The following is a 26,338-nucleotide window of genomic DNA, read 5'->3' as shown; positions in this document are numbered from 1 at the left end:
AGCAGGTCTCCCTCATACCCTGCCCACTTCTGCCCACAATTAGAACAGGGCCTGTCTCTGGAGAAGCAAGATTAGAACTTGTATTCTTTGCAGGTAGGCTAATAACAACTCTGTTGAACTCACCCAGCTTATTCTTCCCAAATATATTAAGTAAGTTACTTCACTTGAAATTAATAGAGGGCCACAGAAAGGCTAACACTTAGTGTTTGAGGTCCTTCCACAAGGAAGGAGGAATCATGGGGAGTTGAGGATAAATTCTTAATGGCTGTGTTCATTTTAGAGTAAGAATGCCATATGTATATTTTGGCATTTGTTGATTAGGTCACATGATAACGTGTAACTGCTGAAGTTTGATTTTTATTTTTGTTAGGATCTTCAATATATCCCAATTATTTTCTGCTTTTAGGCGTCTAAATGCAGAATTACAGGCAAAAACAGCTGATGTGGTTCGACAAGCTAAGGAAATAATAGTAAGTAAATGTACAATTATTAATAATTCCATATAAATGCTAGTTTTTTATCTTTTTCATTTGATATATGACATATATATACAAAAAACTAGCCAAAGCATGTGTGTTCAGTTCAATGAATTATTACAAACTGAACATGAATGTATATGCACAGGTATAGGAATGTGTATATGTATATGTTTTTAGTAAGCACACATTTTCTAAAAGCCACTGAAAAAGTACTTTCCATTTAGATGCTCCAGTCATCTAAATTCTCATTATAAATTCTCATTATTAATTGATAGGATAGAGTGACTCTCCTTAGAGGAGTAGAGTCTACTTTAAAACTTTTACCAGTTCTTACCTAATTTTGATTCTTACTTTCTATCCTCCCTGTCCCCCACAATGGAGTTGATGGAAGCAGGGAAGGAAACCTAGGCAATATTTTATCTTAATGCCTTATACAAATCTACAATTATTTGTTAGTTTAGGAATAAGAAATGTATAATATATAACATTTCAAGTACTGTGTTCTGATAATGGTTACAGATTTGTATTTTATAATTTATAAGTAGATGTTTTACTAAAAATATTTATAATTAAATTTATAATTACATTTTACTAATTTAGAATTAAATGTTTTACTAAAAATATTTTTATTTCATCTTTTAGTTTTTGCCAGTGTCTAAAGAGCAGGAAAATACTTGTACAAAAGGACCCTACGTTATAGCAGATGACGGATTCCTTACGTTTTCTGCTCAGAGAGCCCCATAAAAAGAATCTCCCCTTGGCTGGGCGCGGTGGCTCACGCCTGTAATCCCAGCACTTTGGGAGGCTGAGACGGGCGGATCACGAGGTCAGGAGATGGAGACCATCCTGGCTAACACGGTGAAACCCCGTCTCTACTAAAAAAATACAAAAAACTAGCTGGGCGTGGTAGTGGGCACCTGTAGTCCTAGCTACTCAGGAGGCTGAGGCAGGAGAATAGCATAAACCCGGGAGGCGGAGCTTGCAGTGAGGTGAGATCTGGCCACTGCACTCCAGCCTGGGTGACAGAGCGAGACTCCGTCTAAAAAAAAAAAAAAAAAATCTCCCCCTGCAAATAAAAAACAGAACAGAATACGGACAAGCTAGGAAAGGGGTTGGGGAGTGGATTCCTACACCTGCAGAAGCGAACAATATAAGGTTTCTCATATTTAATTTTTGTTTACTCACTTTCTCTTTTTAATGTTTTAATGTTTGTGATTACATAGTAAGTGTTTATGGGGTAAATGAGATATTTTGATACAGGCATGCATTGTATAATAATCATATCATGGAAAATGGGGTATCCATCCCCTCAACTATTTATCCTTTGTGTTACAAAAAATCCAGTTATACTCTTTTAGTTAATTTAAAATGTACAATTAAATTATTTTGACTATAATAAACATGTACTATCAAATACTAGGTACTATTCATTCTTTCTAACTATATTTTTTGTACCCATTAGCCATCCTTGTCTCCCACCCCTGCATCCTCCACTACCCTTCCCAGTCTCTGATAACCATTCTTCAACTCTCTATCTCCGTATGTTAAGTTGTTTGAATTTTCAGATCCCACAAATAAGTGAGAACATGTGAAGTTTGTCTTTCTGTGCCTGACTTATTTCACTCAATGACCTCCAGTTACATCCATGTTGTTGCAAGTGACAGGGCCTCATTGGTTTTTGTGGCTGAATAGTACTCCATTGTGTATATGTACCACTTTTTATTTATCCATTCATCTGTTCATGGACACTTTGGTTGCTTCCAGATCTTGGCTATTGTGAACAGTGCTGCAACAAACATGGAAGTGCAGATATCTCTTTGATGTATTGATTTCCCCTCTTTTGGACCTATACGCAGCAGTGGGATTGTTGGATCATATGGTAACTTTAGTTTTTTGAGGAACCTCCAAACTATTTCCTTTGTGGTTGTACTAATTTACATTCCCACCCACAGTGTACCAGGGTTCCCTTTCTCTACATCCTCACCAGCACTTGTTATTGCCTGTCTTTTGGATATAAGCCATTTTATCAGAGTTGAGATGATATTGTAGTTTTGATTTGCATTTCTCTGATGATCAATGATGTTGAACACCTTTTTAATGCCTGTTTGTCATTTGTATGTTTTTCTTGAGAAATGTCTATTCACATCTTTTGCTCATTTTTAAATTGGATTATTAGTTTTTTTTCCTATAGTGTTGTTTGATCTCCTTATATTTTCTGCCTTGTGTTCCCTTGTCGATGCGTAGTTTGCAAATATTTTCTCCCATTCTGTGGGCTGTCTCTTTATTGTTTCCTTCACTGTGCAGAAGCTTTTTAACTTTATTTGATCCCTTTTGTCCATTTTTGCTTTGGTGATCTTTGCTTGTGGGGTATTACTCAAGAAATCTTTGTCTCCAATGTCCTGGAGAGTTTCCTCAATGTTTTCTTATAGTAATTTCATCGCTTTGAGATCTTAGATTTAAGTATTTAATCCATTTTGATTTGATATTTGTATATGGCAAGAGGTAGAGGTCTAGTCTCATTCTTCTGCATGTGGATATTCCGTTTTCCCTTTGTGTATGTTCTTGGCAACCTTGTCAAAAATGAATTCACTGTAGGTGTGTGGATTTGTTTCTGGATTTTCTCTATTCTGTTCCATTGGTGTGTGTGTTTGTTTTTATGCCAGTACTCTGATGTTTTGGTTACTATAGCACCATAGTATAATTTGAAGCCAGGTAATGTGATTTCTCCAGTTTTGTTCTTTTTACTTAGGGTAGCATTGGCTATTCTGAGTCTGTTGTGGTTCCACATACATTTTAGGATTGTTTTTTCTATTTCTGTGAAAATGTGATTGGTATTTTGCAAGGGGTTGCATTGAATCTGTAGATTGCTTTGTGTAGTATGAACATTTTACTTGCACTGAATCTGTAGATTGCTTTGTGTAGTATGAACATTTTAACAATATTGATTTTTCTAATCCATGAATATGGAATATCTTTCCATTTTTTTGTGTCCTCTTCAAATTCTTTCATTGACGTTTTACAGTTTTTGTTGTAGAGATATTCTACTGCTTTGGTTATATTAAGTCCTAGGTATTTTATTTGTGGCTGTTGTAAATGGGATTACGTTTTTATTTCTTTTTCAGATTGTTGACATACAGAAACACTACTGATTTTTGTATGTTGATCTGCAACTTTACTGAGTTTATCATTTCTAATAGTTTTTGGTGGAGTCTTTGGTTTTTCCAAATATAAGAGCATATCATCTGCAAATCAGGATAATTTGACTTCTTCCTTCTGATTTGGATGCCCTTTATTTCTTTATCTTGTCTGATTGCTCTAGTTAGTACTTTCAGTACTATGTTGAATAACAGTGGTGAAAGTAGGCCAGATCTTAAAGGAAAGATGGTCAGTTTTTCCCATTTGGTATTACACTAGGTGTGGGTCTGTCATATATGGCTTTTATTATATCGAGGTCTGTTCCTTTTATACCCAATTTTTGAAGTGTGTTTACCATGAAGGGTTGTTGAATTTTATCAAATGCTTTTCCAGGATCAGTTGAAATGATCATATGGTTTTTGTCCTTCATTCTGTTGATATGATGTATCACATTGATTGATTTGTGTATGCTGAACCCTCCTTGTATCCTTGTGGTAAATCCCACATGGTCATGACAAATGATCTTTTTAATATATTACTGAATTCTGTTTGTTAGTATTTTTTGAGGATTTTTACATCAATATTCATTAGAGATATTGGCACGTAGTTTTCTTTTTTTGATGTGTCTTTGGTTTTGGTATCAGGGTAATACTAGCCTTATAAAATGAGTTTGGAAGTAGTCCCTCCTCCTCCAATTTTTGGAATAGTTTGAGTTGGTTTGGTATTAGTTCTTCTTTAAATGTTCGATAGAATTCACAGTGCAGCCATCAAGTCTTTTCTTTACTGGGAAAATTTTTTTTATTGTGGCTTCAATCTTATTACTTATTATTGTTCTGTTTAGGTTTTGGGTTTCTTCATGGTTCAATCTTGGTAGGTTGTATGTATGTGTCTAGGAATTTATCTGTTTCCTCTAGATTTTCCAATTTATTGACATATAGTTGCTCGTAATAGCCATTAATGAGCCTTTGAATTTCTGCATTGTCAGTTGTAATGCCTCCTTTTTAATCTCTAATTTTATTTATTTGAGTCGTCTCCCTTATTTTCTTTGTTGGTCTATTAATTTTGCTTATCTTAAAAAAAAACTTTTTATTTCATCAATCTTTTCTTCATTTCAAATTCTCTATGCTCTAATCTCAAATGCTCTAATCTTCATTTCTTTTCTTCTACTAATTTTGGGTTTGGTTTGCTTTTGCTTTTCTGTTCTTTAAGATGCATTGCTGGCTGGATGTGGTGGCTGATGCTTGTAATCCCAGCAGTTTGGGAGGCCAAGGCATGCAACTTGAACCCGGAAGTTTGAGACCAGCCTGGGCAACATGGTGAAAGTCCATCTCTAGAAAAAAATACAAATTAGTCAGATGTGGTGGTGCACGCCTATAGTTCCAACTACTTGGGGGGCTGAGGAGGGAGGATGGTTGAGCCCAGGAAGGTCCAGTCTGTAGTGAGCCATGATCATGCCACTGCACTACAGCCTGGGCATCAGAGTTTCTCTCTGTCTCAAACTAACAAACAAACAAACAAACAAAAAGGGAGAAGAAAAAGATGCATTGCTAAGTCATTTATTTGAAGTTTTTGTTCTTTTTTGTTGTAGGCACTTAGAGCTGCATAAATTTCCCTCTTAGTACTGCTTTCACTATATCCCATAGATCTTGGCATGTTGTGTTTTCATTATCATTTGTTTCAAGAAATTTCTCAATTTCCTTCTTATTTTCTTCATTTACCCACTGGTAATTTAGGTGCATGTCATCTAATTTCTGTGTCTTTGTATACTTTCCAAAGTTCTGGTTATTAATGTCTAGTTTTAATCCATGTGGTCAGAGAAGATGCTTGATATTATTTCAGTTTTTAAAATATTTTACAGCTTGTTTTGTGACCTAACATATGGTCTGTCCTTGAGAATGATATTCATGCTGAGGAGAATAATGTGTATCTGTAGCCTTTGGATGAAATGTTCTGTAAATGTCTATTGGGACCACTTGTTCTGTAGTGCAGATTCAGTCTGATGTTTGTTGAGTTTCTTTCTGGGAAATCTGTCCGGTGCCAAAAGTGGGTGCTGAAGTCTCCAGCTATTATTGTATTGTGGTCTAGCTCTCTCTTTAACTCAAATAATATTTGCTTTATGTACCTGGGTGCTCTAGTGTTGTGTGCATATATATACAATCATTATATCCTGTTGCTGGATTGACCTGTTTAGCATTATATAATGACCTTCTTTGTCTCTTCTTACAGTTTTTGTTTTGAAATCTATTTTGTCTAAGTATAGGTTCTCCTGCTTTTTTTTTTCTTTCTGGTGTAGAATATCTTTTTCTACCCTTTTTATTTTCAGTCTATATATATCTTTATAAGTGAAGTATGTTTCTTGTAAGCAACAGATCATAGGGTCTTGTTTTATCATCCATTAAACCAGTCCGTCTTTTGATTGAAGAGTTTAGTCCGTTTACATTCAGTGTTATTACTGATAAGGGCCTTAATCCTGCCATTTCATTATTTGTTTTCCAGTTGTCTTGTGGTATTCCTTCCTGTCTTCTTTTCATTGAAAGTGATTTTCTCTTGTGGTATAATTTAATTTCCTGAATTTTATTTTTTGTGTGGTCATTGTATGTTTTTTTGAGTTGAGGTTACTGTGAGGCTTGCAAATACTATCTTATAACCCATTGTTTAAAGCTGATGACAGCTTGACACTGATTGCATAAACAAACATGCAAAAAGAAAACGAATACAAGCTGTACACTTTTATCTCCCTAGTTTTTAACTTTTTACTGTTTCTGTCTTCTTGTACTGTCTATGTCTTAAAAAGTTGTTGTAGTTATTATTTTTAATTGGTTCATCATTTAGTCTTTCTACTTAAGAGTGGTTTACACTCAATTACAGTGTTATAATATTCTGTGTTTTTCTGTATGTTTACTATTACCAGTGAGTTTTGTACCTTCAGATGATTTCTTCTTGCTCATTAACATCCTTTTCTTTTAGATTAAAGAACTACCTTTAGCATTTCTTGTGGGACAGGTCTAGTGTTGATGGAATGCCTCAGCTTTTGTTTTTCTGGGAAGATCTGTTATTCTCTTAAATGTTTGAAGGATATTTTTGCTAGATATACTATTCTAAGGTAAAAGATTTTTTTTCTTCAGCCCTTTAAATATGTCATGCCACTCTTTCCTGTTCTGTATGGTTTCCACTGAGAAGTCTGCTGCTAGATGTATTGGAGCTTCTTTGTATGTTGTTTGTTTCTTTTCTCTTGCTGTTTTTTTTATTTTTTATTTTTATTTTATTATTATACTTTAAGTTCTAGGGTACATGTACATAATGTGCAGGTTTGTTACATATGTATACTTGTGCCATGTTGGTGTGCTGCACCCATCAACTCGTCAGCACCCATCAATTCGTCATTTATATCAGGTATAACTCCCAATGCAATCCCTCTCCCCTCCCCACCCATGATAGGCTCCAATGTGTGATGTTCCCCTTCCCGAATACAAGTGATGTCATTGTTCAGTTCCCACCTATGAGTGAGAACGTGGTGTTTGGTTTTCTGTTCTTGTGATAGTTTGCTAAGAATGATGGTTTCCAGCTGCATCCATGTCCCTACAAAGGACGCAAACTCATCCTTTTTTATGGCTGCATAATATTCCATGGTGTATATGTGCCACATTTTCTTAATCCAGTCTGTCACAGATGGACATTTGGGTTGATTCCAAGTCTTTGCTATTGTGAATAGTGCCGCAATAAACATACGTGTGCATGTGTCTTTATAGCAGCATGATTTATAATCCTTTGGGTATATACCCAGTAGTGGGATGGCTGGGTCATATGGTACATCTAGATCTAGATCTTTGAGGAATCGCCATACTGTTTTCCATCATGGTTGAACTAGTTTACAATCCCACCAACAGTGTAAAAGTGTTCCTATTTCTCCACATCCTCTCCAGCACCTGCTGTTTCCTGACTTTTTAATGACCTCTTCAAGGGGAACTACAAACCACTGCTCAGTGAAATAAAAGAGGACACTAACAAATGGAAGAACATACCATGCTCATGGATAGGAAGAATCAATATCGTGAAAATGGCCATACTGCCCAAAGTTATTTATAGATTCAATGCCATCCCCATCAAGCTACCAATGAGTTTCTTCACAGAATTGGAAAAAACGGCTTTAAAGATCATATGGAACCAAAAAAGAGCCCGCATTGCCAAGACAATCCTAAGTCAAAAGAACAAAGCTGGAGGCATCACGCTACCTGACTTCAAACTTTACTACAAGGCTACAGTAACCAAAACAGCATGGTACTGGTACCAAAACAGAGATATAGACCAATGGAACAGAACAGAGTCCTCAGAAATAATACCACACATCTACAGCCATCTGATCTTTGACAAACCTGAGAGAAACAAGAAATGGGGAAAGGACTCCCTGTTTAATAAATGGTGCTGGGAAAATTGGCTAGCCATAAGTAGAAAGCTGAAACTGGATCCTTTCCTTACTCCTTATACGAAAATTAATTCAAGATGGATTAGAGACTTAAATGTTAGACCTAATACCATAAAAACCCTAGAAGAAAACCTAGGGAATACTATTCAGGACATAGGCATGGGCAAAGATTTCATGTCTAAAACACCAAAAGCAACGGCAACAAAAGCCAAAATTGACAAATGGGATCTCATTAAACTAAAGAGCTTCTGCACAGCAAAAGAAACTACCATCAGAGCGAAGAGGCAACCTACAGAATGGGAGAAAATTTTTGCAATCTACTCATCTGACAAAGGGCTAATATCCAGAATCTACAAAGAACTCAAACAAATTTACAAGAAAAAAACAAACAACCCATTAAAAAGTGGGCAAAGGATATGAACAGACATTTCTCAAAAGAAGAGATTCATACAGCCAACAGACACATAAAAAAAAAAAATGCTTATCTTCACTGGCCATCAGATAAATGCAAATCAAAACCACAATGAGATACCATCTGACACCAGTTAGAATGGCAATCATTCTCTTGCTGTTTTTAGGATCCTTTATCCTTGACCTTTGGGAGTTTGATTACTAAATGCCTTGAGGTAGTCTTTTTTTGTGTTATATCTGCTTGGTGTTCTATAATCTTCTTTTATTTGAACATTGATAACTTTCTCTAGGTTTGGGAAGTTCTCTGATATTATCCCTTCAAATAAACTTTCTACCTCTATCTCTCTGCCTCTTCTTTAAGACCAATAACTCTTATATTTGTCCCTTTGAGCCTATTTTCTAGATGTTGTAGGCATGCTTCATTCTTTTTTCTTTTGTCTCCTTTGTATTTTCAAATAGCATGTCTTCTGCTTGATTGGTTCTGCTATTAAGTGACTCTGATGCAGTCTTCAGTATGTCAGGTGCATTTTTAACTCCAGAATTTCTGCTTGGTTCTTTTTAATTATTTCAATCTCTTTGTTAAATTTATCTGATAGAATTTTGAACTCCTTTTCCGTTATTTGAGATTCTTTGAGCTTTCTCAAAACAGCTCTTTTGAATTCACTGTCTGAAAGGTCACTTGTCTCTGTTTTTCCAGGATTGGTCACTGGTATCTTATTTAGTTCATTTGGCAAAGCCATGTTTTCCTGGATGATCTTGATGCTTGTAGATGTTTGTCAGTGTGTAGGCATTGAAGAGTTAAGTATTGTACTCTTCACAGTCTGGGCTTATTTGTGCCAGTTTTTCTTGAGAAGGCTTTCCAGTTATTTAAAGGGACTTGGGTCCCCTGCCCAATATCACTAGGATTCTTGCCGACTTGTAGAGGCCTTGGTGGTCTTGGATAAAATCTGGAAGAATTCTCTGGGTTACCAGACAGAGACTGTTTCTCTTCCTTTATTTTCTCCCAGACAAACGGAGTCTCTTTCTCTCTGTGCTGAGCTGTCTGAAACTAGGGGTGTGGTGATGCAAGCACCCCTGTACCCAGCACCACTGGGATTGTGCTGGGTCAAACCTGAAGCCGGAACAGCACTGGATCTTGCCCACAACCTGCTATAAACACTACCTGGCTACCACCTATATTGACTCAAGGCCCTAGAGCTCTATAATCAGCAGGTGATGAGGCCAGCCAGGTTTGTGTCCTTTCCTTCAGGGTGGCGAGTTCCCCCAGGCCCTGGGTGGGTCCAGAGATGCTGTCTAGTAGTCAGAGATTGAAGTTAGAAATCTTAGGAATTTATCTGGTGCTCTAGTGTTCTGTGGCTAAGCTGGCAGTCAGACTACAACATAAAGTCCTTCACGCTCTCCCCTCCCCTTTCCACAGGCAGAGGAGCCTCTCCTTGTCACTACCACCACCAGTCCATAGCAGGGTTTTGCCAGGTTACTGCTAGTGTTCACTTAAAGCCCAAGGGCTTTTCAGTCAGGTTGTGGTGAATATTGCCAGGCCTGGGACTCACCCTTCAAGGGAATGGGCTCCCCTCTGGCCCTGGGCAAGTCTAGAAATGCTGTCTAAGAGTCAAATCCTAGAATCAGGGACCCCAAGAGTCCACTTGGTGCTCTGCCCTGCTGTGGCTGTGCTGGTACTTAAGGTGCAAGACAAAAGTCCCTTTACTTTTCCCTCTGCTTTCACAAGCAGAAGGAGTCTTTCACTGTAGCCACTATAACTGGGAATGTGCTGGGCCACCCCTGAAGTCAGTGTGTCTCAGAGCCCAAGGGCCATGGCCTACTATTAATACCTTGGTATTGCTGCTGGTTATTTGAGGCCCAAGGTCCCTTTAGTCAGCAGGTGATGAACGCTGTCAGAACTAGGTCCTTCCCTTCAAGGCAGCAGGTTCCCTCTTGGCCCAGGGTGTGTCTAGAAATGTCATTCAGGCGCTAGGGCTTGTAATGGTGGCTGTGTGACTCTGCCTGGTACCCCACTGGATGTGGTGGTACCCAAGATGCAAGATAACGTCCTCTTTACTCTTTCCTCTCCTCTCCTTAAACAGAAGAAAGGAGACACTTTTGTTGTTGTGAACTGCACTGCCTGGTGTTGGGGAAGGCATGGCGGAAGCAATCCTTTAGTGCCCCAGTTGGTGTTTCCCTAGGTCACAGTTGGTGTCTCCCTATGTGCCACCCTAGTCCTCTGGCTCTGAGCCAACCCCAGCACTAGGGTTTGCCTCGAAATTGGAGTCCTTGTATCCTAGACTGCTTTCATGTTTACCTAGGACCCCAGAGCACTTTGGCCAGTGGTGTTGACTTGCTGACAAACTGGAGTTCTGACCCACGAGATGGGCGATTTTCCTCCGGATATAGCTGGTCCAAATGCTTCCTCCATGCATGGGTACTGTCTCAGCCCCACACGACTTTGCTCTCCACTCTGACAGGGCAGCACTGAGTTCAGTGTACAGTCCCCCATTCACTGTGCTGTCCCTCCCCCAAGTGCACAGACTCTTCAGGCTGCACAGTCACTGCAGGAGTGAGTCAGGGAGGGGTGGTGTCAGCGATTTAAGTCTCTCCAACCTTCTTCAATGACTCTTTCAATGATATGAAGTTAAAACCAGGTACTGTGATTGCTCACCTGATTTTTAGCTCTTATGATGATGTTTTTATGTGCAGGTAGTTGTTAAAATTTGGTGTTCTGCAGAGGGTATGAATAGTGTAGGCTTCTATTCCACCGTCTTGCCTCACTTTAATTTCTTGATGTGTCTTTGTCAAAAGCTTTTACTCCTGATACTTCACTTTTAGCATCTGCACAGTCTTCTCAACACTGAAGATTTTCCTGATTTGAGACAAATTTTTCTACCCATTAAGTGAATTTTTTTTTAAATGTCTTGTGCCTACTTCTAATTTCTATTGTATGCTGTGTAAGTTGGAAGACTCCAAAGGGATGGGGAAGCCGGAATTAGAAATATTATGTAAAGGCCTTGATATTCTTACATTTTCCCCTTAGGATGGAATTTTTTAACCCATAACAAATGAAAGGTGCAACTAGTGTTATAGACCTTATCTTCATACTACAGCATTTAGAATTCTGTGCCTTTATGTTATGGAAACCTAGGACAGTTCTGAAATGATGAATGTTCAGAGAGGCACTTGAATATATCTTAGTGGTTTGGTTTTTTTTCTGTATGATATATGACCTTTCTTTACTCATTTAAGAGAGATCGGCAAGAAGTACGATCTAGGCCTGTTTCAAAACAAATGAAATCATGTGATGATGAAGATGATTACAGTTTAAGGTAAGTAAATTAAATTCTCAAGCACCTTCTTTTAAAATGATGTACATGGATCTTTAACTATGTAAGATCTTTTTGCATGCAAACATTGAAAATTCTATAATTTTAAGAATAATGTATATATAGGGGGCTTATACCAATCCGACACAGTGCAAGCCCTTTATCTCATGTAATTTTCAAAATATTATTTTGAAATGTATATTCTTGTCCTCATTTTAAAAACTTTAGAGAGGAAACAGGAAAAAGTATATAATTGATGTGAATAAAACTATGAAATCATATTGTAGCAGACACAATGATGATCACCAAACATTCCAGGTCTCTTACAGTTGTCAGTGGGCTATGAATAGAGGTTTAGTTGATCTTTTCCAAGCCAAAACAGACAAGCATTGGTGTGTGAACCTCCAGCTGACTTTCCAGCCATGAAGATGAGTTAAATTCCAATTGGTAAAATCTCCTAGCCTGGTCTCTGGGTGACCGTGTGTGGAACATGTAGAAAAAAGGGTCCTTCTTCCTCTCTATGGCTGCATTGAATGGGTTAAGCCGCTGGAATTTTTAGGTTACTAGCCTGCTTATCTTTGCTAATGTTGAAATTGGTATTGGGAATGGAATGCTGCGTAACAAAAACTCAGAAGTGTGGCATTACCTTAGCAGTTAGGTGGGAACCAGCAAGGAAACTGATATTGGAGGCTGAAAAGATAAAGGATTAATGTTATGTAGTGGCAATGAATTTGGTAAAACTGTCATCTGTGGTAAATTGGGAGGCACAACAGGTGTCTAATGAACTTGTTCTCTGGGGAAAGAGGCTGAAACACAATATTAGCAGTATGTGATCTTTTTTTTTTTTTTGAGACAGAGTCTCGCTCTGTTGCCCAGGCTGGAGTGCAGTGGCCGGATCTTAGCTCACTGCAAGCTCTGCCTCCCGGGTTCACGCCATTCTCCTGTCTCAGCCTCCCGAGTAGCTGGGACTATGGGCGCCCGCCACCGCGTCCAGCTAATTTTTTTTGTATTTTTAGTAGAGACGGGGTTTCACCGTGTTCGCCAGGATGGTCTCGATCTCCTGACCTCGTGATCCGCCCGCCTCGGCCTCCCAAAGTGCTGGGATTACAGGCATGAGCCACCGCGCCCGGCCTCAGTATGTGCTCTTGAAGAGACAAGTTTGGGAAAGATTTGGCTGATTTGCAAGCAGAAATAAAAGGGAATACCTGATTATCTAATTCAGAGTCACAAAGATTTACAATCATGATTTCTTTGAAGAGCTTTATGGTTTTAACTCTTAGATTCAGGTTCTTTGATCCATTTTGAGTTAATTTTTGTATGTGGTATAAGAGTCAACCTCCATTCTTTTGCACATGGATAGCCATTTGTCTCAGCATTATTTGTTGAGAAGATTATTCTTTCCCCATTGAATGTTCTTAGCACTCTTGTCAAAAATCAGTTGACTGTAGATATATGGTTTTATTTTTGGACTTTCATATCTGTTCCATTGATCTATATAGCTGTCATTATGCCAGTAGCACACTCTTGATTACCCTTGTTGTAATTGTCGAGTTGTGGAGTAAACTGGTTTTAGACCTGAAGAATTATAGAGAAAATCTATAAGGAACAAAAGCCTATCAAAATTCCACCTTGAGGCAAATATCAGACTAAACATGTGGACTTTATGACTATTGTTAAAATTTTCCAATGGATTCAGGCTTCTCAGGGCAAGAATCAGATTAAATGGCACATAGTGAAACTTTTCATTTGGGTAAAATGACCCACAGCAAAGACCTAACTAAAGTTATATTCTCCTTAGAAGCTTGACAGTGTTAAAGTAACCCATTTTTAAATTGAGAAAGAGAGGTCAGGTGAAGAAATAAATAAAGAATTAGTTCTGGAAAGAATCGTAGGTGATGTAATGGCATGTAGAACTGACTGAAATTAAATAGGAAGAAACCCACTAGTTTGGGGGAAAGTTTTATCAGCAAAGAAACTCTAAGAATGGACTAAAATTATTTGTGGCTTTTAAAGTATTAAAACAGCTATGGGTACCCCACCTCCCAGTATTCTAAGATCAAGAAGCAGGCTGTAAGAGGTGCACAGCCCTACAGGGTTTAGAGACAAAAGAGAAGTTTTTTCCTACATGGCAGTATATTTGGCTCATGTGAAATATTGGGATATTATTCATGTATTAAAAAATAATTATTGCATACAATCCAGTATTTCCCTTCCTAGATATTTGCCCAAGAGAAATATAAACATATCCATGAAAAAACCTGCATGTGAATTTTTAGATCAGTTTTATTCATAATTACCAAAACTTGGAAATAATTCAAATATTTATCAAATGGTGGCTGGATGAACAAATTATGGTATATCCATGCAGTGGAATACTACTTGGCAATAAAAAGCCATGAACTACTAGTAGAATAACAACATATTTGCTAAGTGAAAGAAGCCAGGCTAAAAAACATACATAATCTATGTTTCCACTTATTTGATGCTCTGGAAAAGGCAGAGCTTTAGGGACAGAAATCAAAGTGGTTGTCTGGGGCTTGAGTAGGGGTTAGGGGACTACCAAGGAACACAAGGGAACTTTTTGAGATGATGGAAATATTCTCTGTCTTGTGGTTGTGGTGGTTATGTGACAATATACGTTTGCTAAAACATATTGAACTGTATATGTAAAAAGAGTATATTGTATGATATATCAGTTGTGTCTCAAACCTGAAAAAAATAATTTTTGAACACTGTTAGTGCCAGGCCTAGCTACTGGTATTACAGTGATGAGTAAACAGACCTGATCTTGCTTCCAAGAAGTTAATATGTGTTGCTTTTGAGTATTTTTTAAGTGCCTCAATTACACATTTTTGTATTTTGATATACATAGGTATGCATACATATAACATGAAACCACTTTATTAGATGTAATACTCTGATATTCTGTGAAAAAAGATTGAAGTTATCAAAATTCCAAAATTTGGATTATACATAAGATTTAACATGGTGTTTATCCAGTAAACTGAAGAACTGAAATGATACTGACAACAGATGATGTTGTGATGATAATGCTCTGTTTATCTATCAGTTTTTTTTAATACTACTGTTTGAACAGATGGCTTTTACCATGTAAAACATGGCATTTGGTGATCAGTTGGGAATTGCTGAATATGGGAGATAATTCTGTAAAGAAACCACTCATTTCAGGTTGGAACAATGATATTCCACCTAAATAAGGAAGAATATATTTAAATAGGTCTTCAACACCCAGGATGACTCTGTCAAAAAATGTGATGGGAAACCAGAGTTTAATTTCCTAATAACGTAGTATACATATCCTCCAGTCTGCTTGAAGCATGGTTTACCATACAGTCATTTCCATCATATTACAAACATCTCATGGAGTTAAACAAAAGTAAGAATACCATATTATAGCTTATTTTTCATGGAAATACACTAGCAAAGTAATATCATTGCAAAATCTGATGGAGACAGATAACCCTTAAATGTCTTTTGACTGATATGTATGCATGTGTGTTGGGGAATGGAATGAGAGGTACAGAAAATGTACTAAAGAAATGACAAACATTAATTTAAAATGAGGAAGATTAAAGAGGACACTTAAAATTTGTATAATATTTGGAAACATTTTCATGTCATTTGTGAGAGTGATTCTTTTGTTTCTGTAATTTTTAACATATTTTGAAAGCCTTTTTTTCTTCCCAGAGGTATTTCTAATAGTTAAGTGGTTTATTTATCTAAGTGTATCTTTGTATTTAATACTGAAAAAACTTATGCATGGCTAACTCAGTGGGAGGCATCTGATGGAAAATAATTTTAGTTGTATGTCCTCTCCAATGGTTAGGACTTCTCAGGGGATATGATGGAGTTTTTTCATGGCAATAATGGATGCTAATATGGTATGTTTTCAGAGATGTAAATGCAATGCCCAAGACAATGTGTTAGGCAAACTTTTTCTGTAAAGGGGCAGATAGCAAATATTTTTAGATTTGTGGGCTAGTCTGTGTTGTACCTAGTTAACTTTAAGGTTGTAGTGTGAAAACAGCCATAGATCATACATAAATGAATGAGTGGGTGGATTCAGCCTGTGGGCCGTCGTTTGCAGACCTCCATAAACACTCCTTGTTTTTTTGTTGTTGTTGTTTGAGACGGAGTTTCGCTCTGGAGTGCAGTGGTGCAATCTTGTCTCACTGAAAGCTCCACCTCCTGGGTTCATGCCATTCTCCTGCCTCAGGCTCCCAAGTAGCTGGGACTACAGGTGCCCGCCACCACGCCTGGCTAATTTTTTGTATTTTTAGTAGAGATGGGTTTTCATTGTGTTAGCCAGGATGGTCTCGATCTCCTGACCTTGTGATCTGCCCGCCTTGACCTCCCAAAGTGCTGGGATTACAAGTGTGAGCCACTGTGCCTGGCCAACACTCCTTGTTTTAAACTACAAATATATTTTGAAAACCTTATGTATAAAAATAAATTGCATTTTAGATGTATTTATTCATGCACTCAACAAATACTTAAGCCAGTAGTACCTGGCATATAAGCTTTTAAATTGACTAGGCATAGAATATTGAACAAGGCAGACATGATTTCTGCCCTCATAGAGTTCACAGTATAATGAGGAAAACAGGCACTGACCAAATGTTTTAAGTGGATTAAAAGAACGGTAACATTGAGTGGGCTCATAATAAAAAGCCCTGTGGTGAATCATTTGTAAAATGGGTAATCGCTGTGGATAGCCCACAGTTACTCTTGATGATTTCCATTCATTAAAATTTTTGCTAGTTTCCTACTAGAATATTGGCATTACAGTGTATCTTCTCAAAGGTGAATTATTTAACCAAAGCATTTTTCTTGTTTATGGTACTCATTCAAAATAAATTAACATGTGGATAACTAGAATTATATAGCAAAGTCTATTTGATAGTTGAATAGTTTCCCTTTCAAATACAATTGTTGAATATCATTGTCTCAGCTCAATGTCATCTATTATTAATGTATAATGTTTATTTTTGGTCTGTAGAGGTCTATTACCATCTGAAGGGATAGTTCATCTTCATTCAGAAACTAAGGTATGAAATTAAACTTTCTTTGAATACAATTATATTCTGTAGAACTTAGGTTATTTTTTAGACTTAGACAAAGCAGAGAAGGGGTATGACTCAACAGAAACAATATAAACATTGATACTCAGAGGGATGCATTTATGAAATGTCACTCATATAATAAATGGAATCCTTTGTTGTCTCATAATTTCACTGAATAATTTGGAGGTACAGTGGAAAAAATTCTAGGTGAAATGACTTTGTAAACTGAGGCTTATTTTTTTTTTCTGAAGCTTACATCTAGTAGAGTGAAGACCTGAAAAAGAATGATACTCATATGCAAAGAAGGTGATTTGAAAAGTTTGTTCGTTCATTTAAATATTTACAGTGTAGAGATCACTCTTCTAGGTGTAGAACATACTGGGATCTATGTTTCCCATCCATGGAGACCTAAGCCAAGGGAACTGTATACCTGAAGGCCACGGAAGGCCTGCCTGGGGAATAATTGGTTCGTGAGGAGAACTAAATTCTGTGAGTCAGAATGTCCAGATTTATTCACGACAGTCCACTGGCTAGCTGAATACCACTGAATTCTATGTGTTACAGAATTGCTTTCTTTGGCAAATGATTAGACTCTAATTAATCAATACTTTCAATTCTTTTAATGTAGCCAAAGACCAAAAACATTGATCCTGTAAACAAGGTTCAAAACAAATTACACTCTGCAAATAAAGGAAGGAAAACAAATTCAAGGTATAGTACAGTTTTCAAAGTATTTCTTTTTTTTTAGTTTTATAATTCACAATACCATCATTCTTAATTATTAAGCTCTGTTTGTTTTTCCAGATCTTTTTATACCCTAAACATTAAGTTACCCCGCATATATCTTATCCACATTCAGTAATTTAGAACATTTTCTACTCAGAAATGTTTTGCAGCAGTTAACAAATATTTTATATTGTTCTCAAGGAAAATTCTAAATCTAAAATTTTTATAAATGTTATTTCTAGTGATTTATTCTCTTAGAACTGTGACTGCAACTGAGGTTTTGTTTTGTTTTGTTTTTTGATCGCTGCCTAGTTCTCTCAAATAGGCTCAATAGTCTAGGTTTTGAGTATTTGACAAAGTGCATACATTATTTTGTCTATTGAGCTACAGAATTATTCGCCATGCTCTAAATAGGACTGTAATGTAATTATAATTTACATTTTATTGTTTTTGGTGAGAAAGAATTCAAGACAGTTCTTAGTATTATAGGCATAAAAAGGGACCCAAGATGCTCCCTAGGATAGGATGCTTCCTAGAAAAGGTGGAGGATTGAGTTGCACCAACCATCTTCAGTCAGTTACTACATTTATATGTCTATTACTTACCCAAACTGATCATTGCATTGTAATTTTGGAAAAATCTTTGTTCATTTTTGTGTCTTTTAATTGTTTAAATAACTTTTTTGTTTTTTTTTTTTAAATAAAAGGGATGGAAAAAATAGAGTAAAGTGATAAGGAACAGAAAATAACTATACAATAGATTGAAGAAAAGAACTTACAGGCCACATACATGCATACCTAACTGGAAAGGGTTACCTTTTCAGACTTCACATTTTTTTTTAAAAAAGTTGATTTTTCAAATAGAATTCTGAAGACCAAGACCTACTATTTGATAGCACTATAGGGTGACTATAGCCAATAATAACTTAATTATCTTTTTAAAATAACTTAAAGGTATAATTAGATTGTTTGTAATTCAAACAATAAATGCTTGAGGGGATGGATACCCCCTTCTTCATAATGTGCTCATTTCACATTGCATTCCTGTATCAAAACATCTCATAATTTTACTGTGTACCCACAAAAAATTAAAATGAAAAGAAAAGAATTCTGAAGCATTTGCTTATGTTTTAAAAGTGAATTTGGCTTTCAGAACCATAAATTTGTTGATGTGTCAATGAATTAGACCTGGCCCATTCCTCAGTGCCTTTAGAAATGAGTTTTATTTTGTCGGTCTTCTCCATTTCATTAAAAAAAAATCAAATCCAACTTTTTGGTTAATATTGATCGTGGTAGAATGTGTTTCTTTGGGTGGAAGAAAATGTTTGATTGAGCTATTAGCTCTTCACTCTGTAATTCTTTCTCAAGAGGTATTTTTCTTTGCTGTTTGCAGAATTATGGCCAGGGTGATGTCAGTTTGTACAATTTTTCTCCAGAGGCATGTAAATTTCAAAGCCACAGGCTGGATTTGACCTAGGAGACCAAGTGCAGTACTCACTCTTAGTTTTGGTATTCCCTTATATGGAGGCAAAGTCTAGACCATCTGGCCTCATAAAGCCTTCTCTAGCTCTGTGGTCATGCGATTCATAAAGACCAAAAATCTGCTAAGTCTCTTGTAATATAGTCCTTGAAAGTATCATATGTAGATTTCATCATCAATTTAAAATGTGTAATAGTAGTCTCTTGTAATATAAGCCTTAATATCAATTACAGATTTCATCATAAATTTAAATTTATAATAATTTTGATCTGCTTATTTGGGTAAAAGGCATATATCCTTTTTACCTTTCTATTTTGTTCACATGTATGTATATACATACATATTTATTTAATTTTTATTTTTTAGTGTTAAATTGAAATACTCTGATGTCCAAACTGCCGACGATGTTGCCATTCCAGAGGACTTCTCAGACTTTTCCCTTGCAAAAACAATTAGCAAAATTGAAGGGCAACTGGAGGAAGAAGGCTTACCTGAATATACAGATGATATTTTTTCTGGTGTTAGTAATGACATTGGAACAGGTAGATTGTCTTTTGTTTCTTATTTTTATCTTTATAGCACAGTTACTTAGAAGAAGTAGTCTTGGGGAACTATTTCTTACATTAAAAAAATGTATTGTGATGTCTCGGTTTGTTTCAGTATAATCTAGTAGGATGTGGTGGAGGGAGGGATGAATGGGATTATAGATGAAATAAAATTGGCCATGAGTCAGTCATTGTTAAAGATAGGCAGTGGGTAAATAGGGTTCATTGAACTTGCCTACTTTTATGTTTCATATTTTCCATTATAAAAAGTAAAAATAAAAAAGACTGTATTTACTGGTTTGATTGAATACATTTCAACTTAAGTTAAAATACCCATTGCTTATTGTTACAATATTTAAAAAGTTTTTCTGAATGTTTTCGTTTACTGTTACTATATTTTATTAATTGCATGTTAAATCAACACATGCAGAAGGAGAAATGAATTGACATTGCATCAAGTAAAATAATCAAATGAATTTTCTAATGTATATAATTTTTCTTATTAACTCATTCTTTGCATATCACTAGAATAATAATACTAAATTTCAATCAACTAAAAACATTACTAAATTTATGAGGAGCCTCCTATGCTATTGAAACAAAAAAGTGAGACAATTGAGTATATATGAACTAGTTACTGCCGAACTATAATACAATTAATTGTGACTACAGGCAAGCCACTTAGCCCCTCTGTAATAGCAGTTTATTCATTTGAAAATTTAGCAGTTTGTATTAGATGATCATAAAGTTTATGTATTAGTCTGTTCCGGCACTGCTATAAAGAAATACCTAAGACTGTGTAATTTATAAAGAAAAGGTTTAATTGGCTCACGGTACTGCAGACTGTACAGGAAGCATAGCAGTTTTTGCTTCTGGGGAGGCCACAGGAAACTTCCAATCATGGCAGAAGGCAAACAGGGAGTGAGGCACCTCACACAGTGGGATCACAAACAAGAGATAGAGGGGGGAGGTGCTACATGTTTTTAAACAACCAGATTTCGTGAGAACTCACTATCATGAGGACAGTACCAAAAGGGATGATACTAAACCATTTATGAGAAATCACCCCCATGATCCATTCACCTCCTACTAGGCCCCACCTCCAACACTGGGGATTACAATTCAAGATGAGATTTGGGTGGGGACACAGATCCAAGCCATATCAGTTTATCTTTAAAATTATCTGATTCTGTGAGAAATCATAATTTATATGTGTAATAATTATTGTGTTATGTACTAGTCATAAGTAGGGAGCAATTTTCTTCTGCACTTACTATATTTACTGACATAATCAAGCTTTCTAGGGCTAGTTATGGTAAGGAAATGTAGGTGGAGCAGTAAGTTGCCTTTAGGTCTCTCTAAGATGCTTTTGAGATATGATACCCAGGCGTTGATTGTTTCTCGGTAGAGGAACATGGTCCCAGGTCCCATGGCCCTGTTAGAACTGCCTCCCTGTGTTCCCTTTTTAGTGTCACTGGTCTAGGTGTCTTCTTTTTTGGGAGAATTTTCTCTTATTTCGGGTGATTGCTTGGAATGGTTTGGTTATGTGTGGGAGAAAAAGATCAAGAAGTAGTTTGGGAGCACAGATTACTTTGTAAGATTAAAGCTAGGGTCAAGTGGGGAGCAGAGTTTAGTACTGTGGGCCTCTAGACATGGGAGCACTCTGCTCCTTGAGTTAGAGTTGAGGTAGAGTTACTAAGGTTAGAGTTAGGGAGAAAAAGAAATGGGAAAGGTCATGCTTTCCTATTTTTTCTTCCTTCTTTTCCCCAGAGGCCAACTACTGTCAACTTCACACTTTTTAATTTGTCATTTCCCTCTATTCCCTGCTCACCTGGAGTTACATGAGAGGCTGGTAGGAGAGTTGAGGCCAAAGAGACCTAGGTAGAGTTACAGCCAACCGTAATTCATCAGCTCCATGGTAACACCGAGGGCACTTAAAAAAGCCGGAAGTGTGTATGGAGATGTTTTATGCTGTGCACATCACATGTGTACGGCTTAGTGGGATTTGTCCTAATGACTTCTCAGAGCAGTTCCAAGTGTTTCCTCAAGATAAATTTCATGATTGTTTTATAATATTCCTACTATGCCATTTTGAACAAATGACTGAATGACTTATGAGTGAGTTCTTAGTTCAGTTTTCACTTTATTTACTTTACGGACCTATAAACTTCAAAGATTTACTGCTGATATTATTGAATAATGAACTTTTGCTGGCAGTAAAATACCAAAGATAGGTCTTGAAGGTTTGGGGGAGAAAGCTTAGACGGTAAGGTATTAGTGTATTTTTTTGCTTCAAAGACACATATACTACATTTTAACTGCTCAGAAATTGGCATCTGCATTACAGTCAGTGGCATTTTGTAATCACAATGACTGGATTGAAGCTGAGTTTTGCTAGAGAAGATTTATGTTTGTTTCTACCAAACACTCAGGGACATTATTGACCTGAGAACACTTTAAATTCTCTGATGTAGTTTGGACCACCTTGGTGAGTGTGAATTTAGTCTGCAAACTTAGTTGAATACTACCTGTGATTTCTTTCTGTTGAGTGGATTTATTTGTCATTGACCTTTTCATTAGGACTGTTTAGTACCTATAGTGCCCCCTAAGAGATATCTCCTATTTGACTCCCCATCTTGAGTATTTTCTTCTTTATAAAGTAATGGCCTGTCTTACAATTGATGTCATCTTAGATTCAGCAAAAGACAGTAAATATAATCATTTAAATTCACAGAAGCACAGATCAGATTTCTAAAGGCCAAACTCCGTGTTATGCAGGAGGAATTGGATAATGTTGTGTGTGAATGCAATAAAAAGGTAAGCTTTAAAAACCTCTTAAAAGGCTGTAATATTCAAAGACATTTTAGGAGCAATTTCAATTACATTTTGAATAACTTTATTTAGATATAAATCATAGTTAAATTTTGAATTCAAAAATTGTATATAAGTACTGAACTTTATTCTGATATGTTGAATTTTCACAGAGTTGAAATATCTTACATTCTTGTTATAATTAGAATTCTCTATATTAGTCTTACAAGTGTAGCATAAGCTATTAAATGCAAATAAAACATTTGACTTCCATTTTTGAAGACAAAAATAGACTGTAATTTATTTTTCATGAAATGTGTATAAATGTCAAAGAACATATGAAACTTCTTTTTTTCTGCTTTGTTTTGATAACAAATCTTACATATTTTTTCACATCATCTATAATTTCATAACTATAGGAGGATGAAATTCAGAATTTAATGTCTCAAGTAAAAAAATTTGAAGAAGATTTTATGAGACAGCAGCGAACAATTAATATGCAGCAGTCTCAAGCAGAAAAATATAAGACTCTTTTTGAAGAGGCAAACAAAAAGTGTGATGGATTACAGCAGCAGTTGTCTTCAGTAGAAAGGGTAATTATTTTAGTATTTTTCCTAACTTAATGCCAAAAATACAATAAAATTGTTAAGGTTACACATTTGTATAGATACCATTTTGACAGTTCAGTTATTTTATTAGTATTTACTGAAAACTCTTTCCCCTTACATAGAATATTTTTTAACAACTGTATTGAGATGTAATGTAATTCACCCTTTTAAAGTATACAATTCAGTGGCTTTTGGTGTATTCATAGAATTATGCAACTATCACCACAACCATTTTCATAATCCCTAAAGAACGCTTCATACCCTTTAGCCACCACACCCTGACCCTGCTCCCCTCAATCCCTTACAGCCCTAGGCAACCACTGATCTATTTTATGTCTCAATAAATTTGTCCATTCTGGAAATTTCATATACATGGAATCATATAACATGTGGTCTTTTGTGACTGACTTTTACTTAAGATATTTTCAAGGTTCATCCATGTTGCAGCACCTATCAGTACTTTATTTCTTTTTATTGGCAAGTAATATTCTGTCATATATATCACATTTAATTTACCTGTTATCAGTTGGTAGCTTTGGGTTATTTGGATTGTTTCTACTGTCTGGCAATTTTAAATACTTTGAATATGCATGTATAAGTTTTTGTGTGCACATATGTTTTAATTTCTCTTGGTTATATAGCCAGGAATGGAATTGCTGGGTCATACGGAAATCCTGTGTTTGAGGAATTGCTGTTTTCCAAACTGCCTGTACCATTTTACATTCCTACCAGTAGTGCATGAAGGTCCTAATTTCTACACATCCTCACCAACATCTACTAGATTATCTTTTTGATTATAGCCATACTGCAAGTGTAAAAGAGTTACCTCATTGTGGTTTTGATTTTCATTTCCCTAATAACTAATGATGCTGAACATGTTTTCATGTGCTTAATGGCATTTGTCTATTTTCTTTGGAGAAATATCCTTAAGATCTTTGCCCATTTTTTAAATTGGATTTTTAAAAATTAATAATAAGAACTTTTAAGTTATATGTTTAGATACAAGTCCCTTATCAGATATATGATTTGCAAATAGTTTTCCCATACAGTGGGTTGTCTTTCACTTTCTTTATGGTACTCTTTGAGGCATAAAAGTTTTAAATTTTGATGCAGTCCAGTTTATCTAACATTTATTTGGTTGCCTATGCTTTTGGTGTCATATTTAAGGGGAGAATGTATTTTAAATAAACTATCCTAGCTTAAAACATTTTATATTAGTGTACCATTGTGAAAATAAAAATATGCTGTTTGCGATTGCTTTGTAAAATGTGATAAGAATTATGTAATATAGCACATCCTGAGATTTAGTAAGAAAATGTGCCCCCTTTATTAATACCCTTACCTTTTTCTTTTGTATGGTCATATTTTAAAACCCTGCTTTTTAAACATTTTGGTCTTGTATAATTAGCATTATCTTGTAATAAATTTTAATATCAGATTCACTTAGATATAATTTATATGCAGTAAATTCACACTTTTTAGTGTACAATTCTATGAGTTTTGACAAATGTATGCAGTAATATAACTATCACTATAATTGAGACATAGAACAGTTCCATCAGCCCCCCAAAATTCCCTGTGAATTTAGTCAAGGCCTTCCCTAATCCCAGCCCCAGGCAACCACTGATGTGTTTGCTTTTTAAATTTTGGCCTTTTCCCAAATGTCACATAAATAGAATCACGTAGGATATAGCCTTTTGAATCTGATTTTTTTTTCAGTTAGCATAAAACATTTGATATGGTTTGACTGTGTCCCCACCCAGATTTCATCTTGAATTTCCACGTGTTATGGGAGGAAGCTGGTGGGAGGTAATTGAATCATGGGGGCAAGTCTTCCCTGTGCTGTTTTTGTGATGATGAAAAAGTCTCAGGAGATCTGATGGTTTTAAGAGGAGGAGTTTCCTAGCACAAATTCTCTTCTCTTGGCTGCTGCCATGTGAGACATGCCTTTCACCTTCCAACATGATTGTGAGGCCTCCTCAGCCATGTGGAACCGTGAGTCCAATAAACCTCTTTCTTTTGTAAATTGCCCAGTCTTGGGTATGTCTTTATCAGCAGCATGAAAATGAACTAGTACAGTAAATTGGTACCAGTAGAGTCAGGCGCTGCTGCAAATGTTGAAGTGACTTTGGAACTGGGTAAGAGGCAGAGGTTGGAAAAATTTGGAGGGCTCAGAAGAATACAGGAAAATGTGGGAAAGTTTGGAACTCCCTAGGGACTTGTTGAGTGGCTTTGACCAATATACTGATAATGATATGGACAATGAAATCCAGGCTGTGGTGGTCTCAGATGGAGATGAGGAACTTGTTGGGAACTAGAGCAAAGGTGACTCTTGTTATGTTTTAGCAAAGAGACTGGTAGCATTTTGCCCCTTCCCTAGAGATCTGTGGGACTTTGAAATTGAGAGATGATTTAGGGTGTCTGGTGGAAGAAATTTCTAAGCAGCAAAGCACTCAAGAGGTGACTTGGTGTTGTTAAAGGCATTCAGTTTTAAAAGGGAAACAGCAAAAAAGTTTGGAAAATTGCAGCCTGACAATGCAGTGGAAAAGAAAATCCCATTTTCTGAGGAGAAATTCAAGCCAGCTGCAGAAATTTGCATAAGTCATGAGGAGATGAATGTTAATCACCAAGACAATGGGGAAAATGTCCCCCAAGGCATGTCAAAGGTCTTCACGGCAGCCCCTCCCATCACAGGCCCGGAGGCCTAGGAGGCATGACTGGTTTTGAAATGTGAGGACATGAGATTTGGGAGGGTCCTGAGGTAGAATATGGTTTGGCTGTGTCCCCACCCAAATTTAATCTAGAATTCCCATGTGTTGCAAGAGGGACCTAGTGGGAGGTAATTGAATCATGGGGGCAGGTCTTTCCTGTGCTGTTCTCATGATAGTGAATAAGTCTCAGGAGATCTGATGGTTTTAAAAGTGGGAGTTTCCCTGCACAAGCTCTCTCTTGTCTGCCACCATGTAAGACGTGCCTTTACCTTCCACCATCATTGTGAGGTCTCCCCAGACATGTGAAACTGTGAGTGCAATAAATCTCTTTCTTTTGTAAATTATACAGTCTTAGGTATGTCTTTATCAGCAGCATGAAAAAGGACTAATACAACATGCAGTATTTATCCCTATTATAGTCCATTTCTTTTTATTGCTGAGTAGTGTAAACATTGAATGAATATACTTCAGTTTGTTTCCCCAGTCATCTAGTAATAAAACTTAATTATAGTATTTAATAGTCTAAACTTATATTTCCAATATGGTAGCCACTTACATATTGTGGCTAAATTGCGATGTGCTGTAAGTGTAAAGTAAAAATCAGATTTTGAAAAA

General features: G+C 36.4%; 1 protein-coding gene across 6 annotated transcripts in view; it reads left to right on the top strand.

Annotated features, from left to right (window-relative positions):
* Positions 1–26,338, top strand: part of TEX9 (testis expressed 9) — an 84,853-nt gene that overhangs the window by 7,910 nt on the left and 50,605 nt on the right. For 5 of the 6 annotated variants that reach the window (XM_023228684.1, XM_023228681.1, XM_023228679.1 and 2 more), the window contains 7 exons: positions 407–470; positions 11,683–11,762; positions 16,780–16,828; positions 17,472–17,554; positions 19,415–19,590; positions 22,328–22,410; positions 22,824–22,997. In XM_023228684.1, the coding sequence (XP_023084452.1) occupies positions 11,725–11,762; positions 16,780–16,828; positions 17,472–17,554; positions 19,415–19,590; positions 22,328–22,410; positions 22,824–22,997 (603 nt within the window). In that variant the 5' untranslated portion in view covers positions 407–470; positions 11,683–11,724. The remainder of the gene's footprint in view (positions 1–406; positions 471–11,682; positions 11,763–16,779; positions 16,829–17,471; positions 17,555–19,414; positions 19,591–22,327; positions 22,411–22,823; positions 22,998–26,338) is intronic. The other variant, XM_023228683.1, reaches the window with a different exon arrangement.

Source organism: Piliocolobus tephrosceles, chromosome 6, assembly GCF_002776525.5.
Source record: "Piliocolobus tephrosceles isolate RC106 chromosome 6, ASM277652v3, whole genome shotgun sequence".
NCBI lineage: Eukaryota > Metazoa > Chordata > Mammalia > Primates > Cercopithecidae > Piliocolobus > Piliocolobus tephrosceles.
The sequence above is the reverse complement of the archived record's forward strand: the minus strand, read 5'-3'. Positions and strand labels throughout refer to the sequence as shown.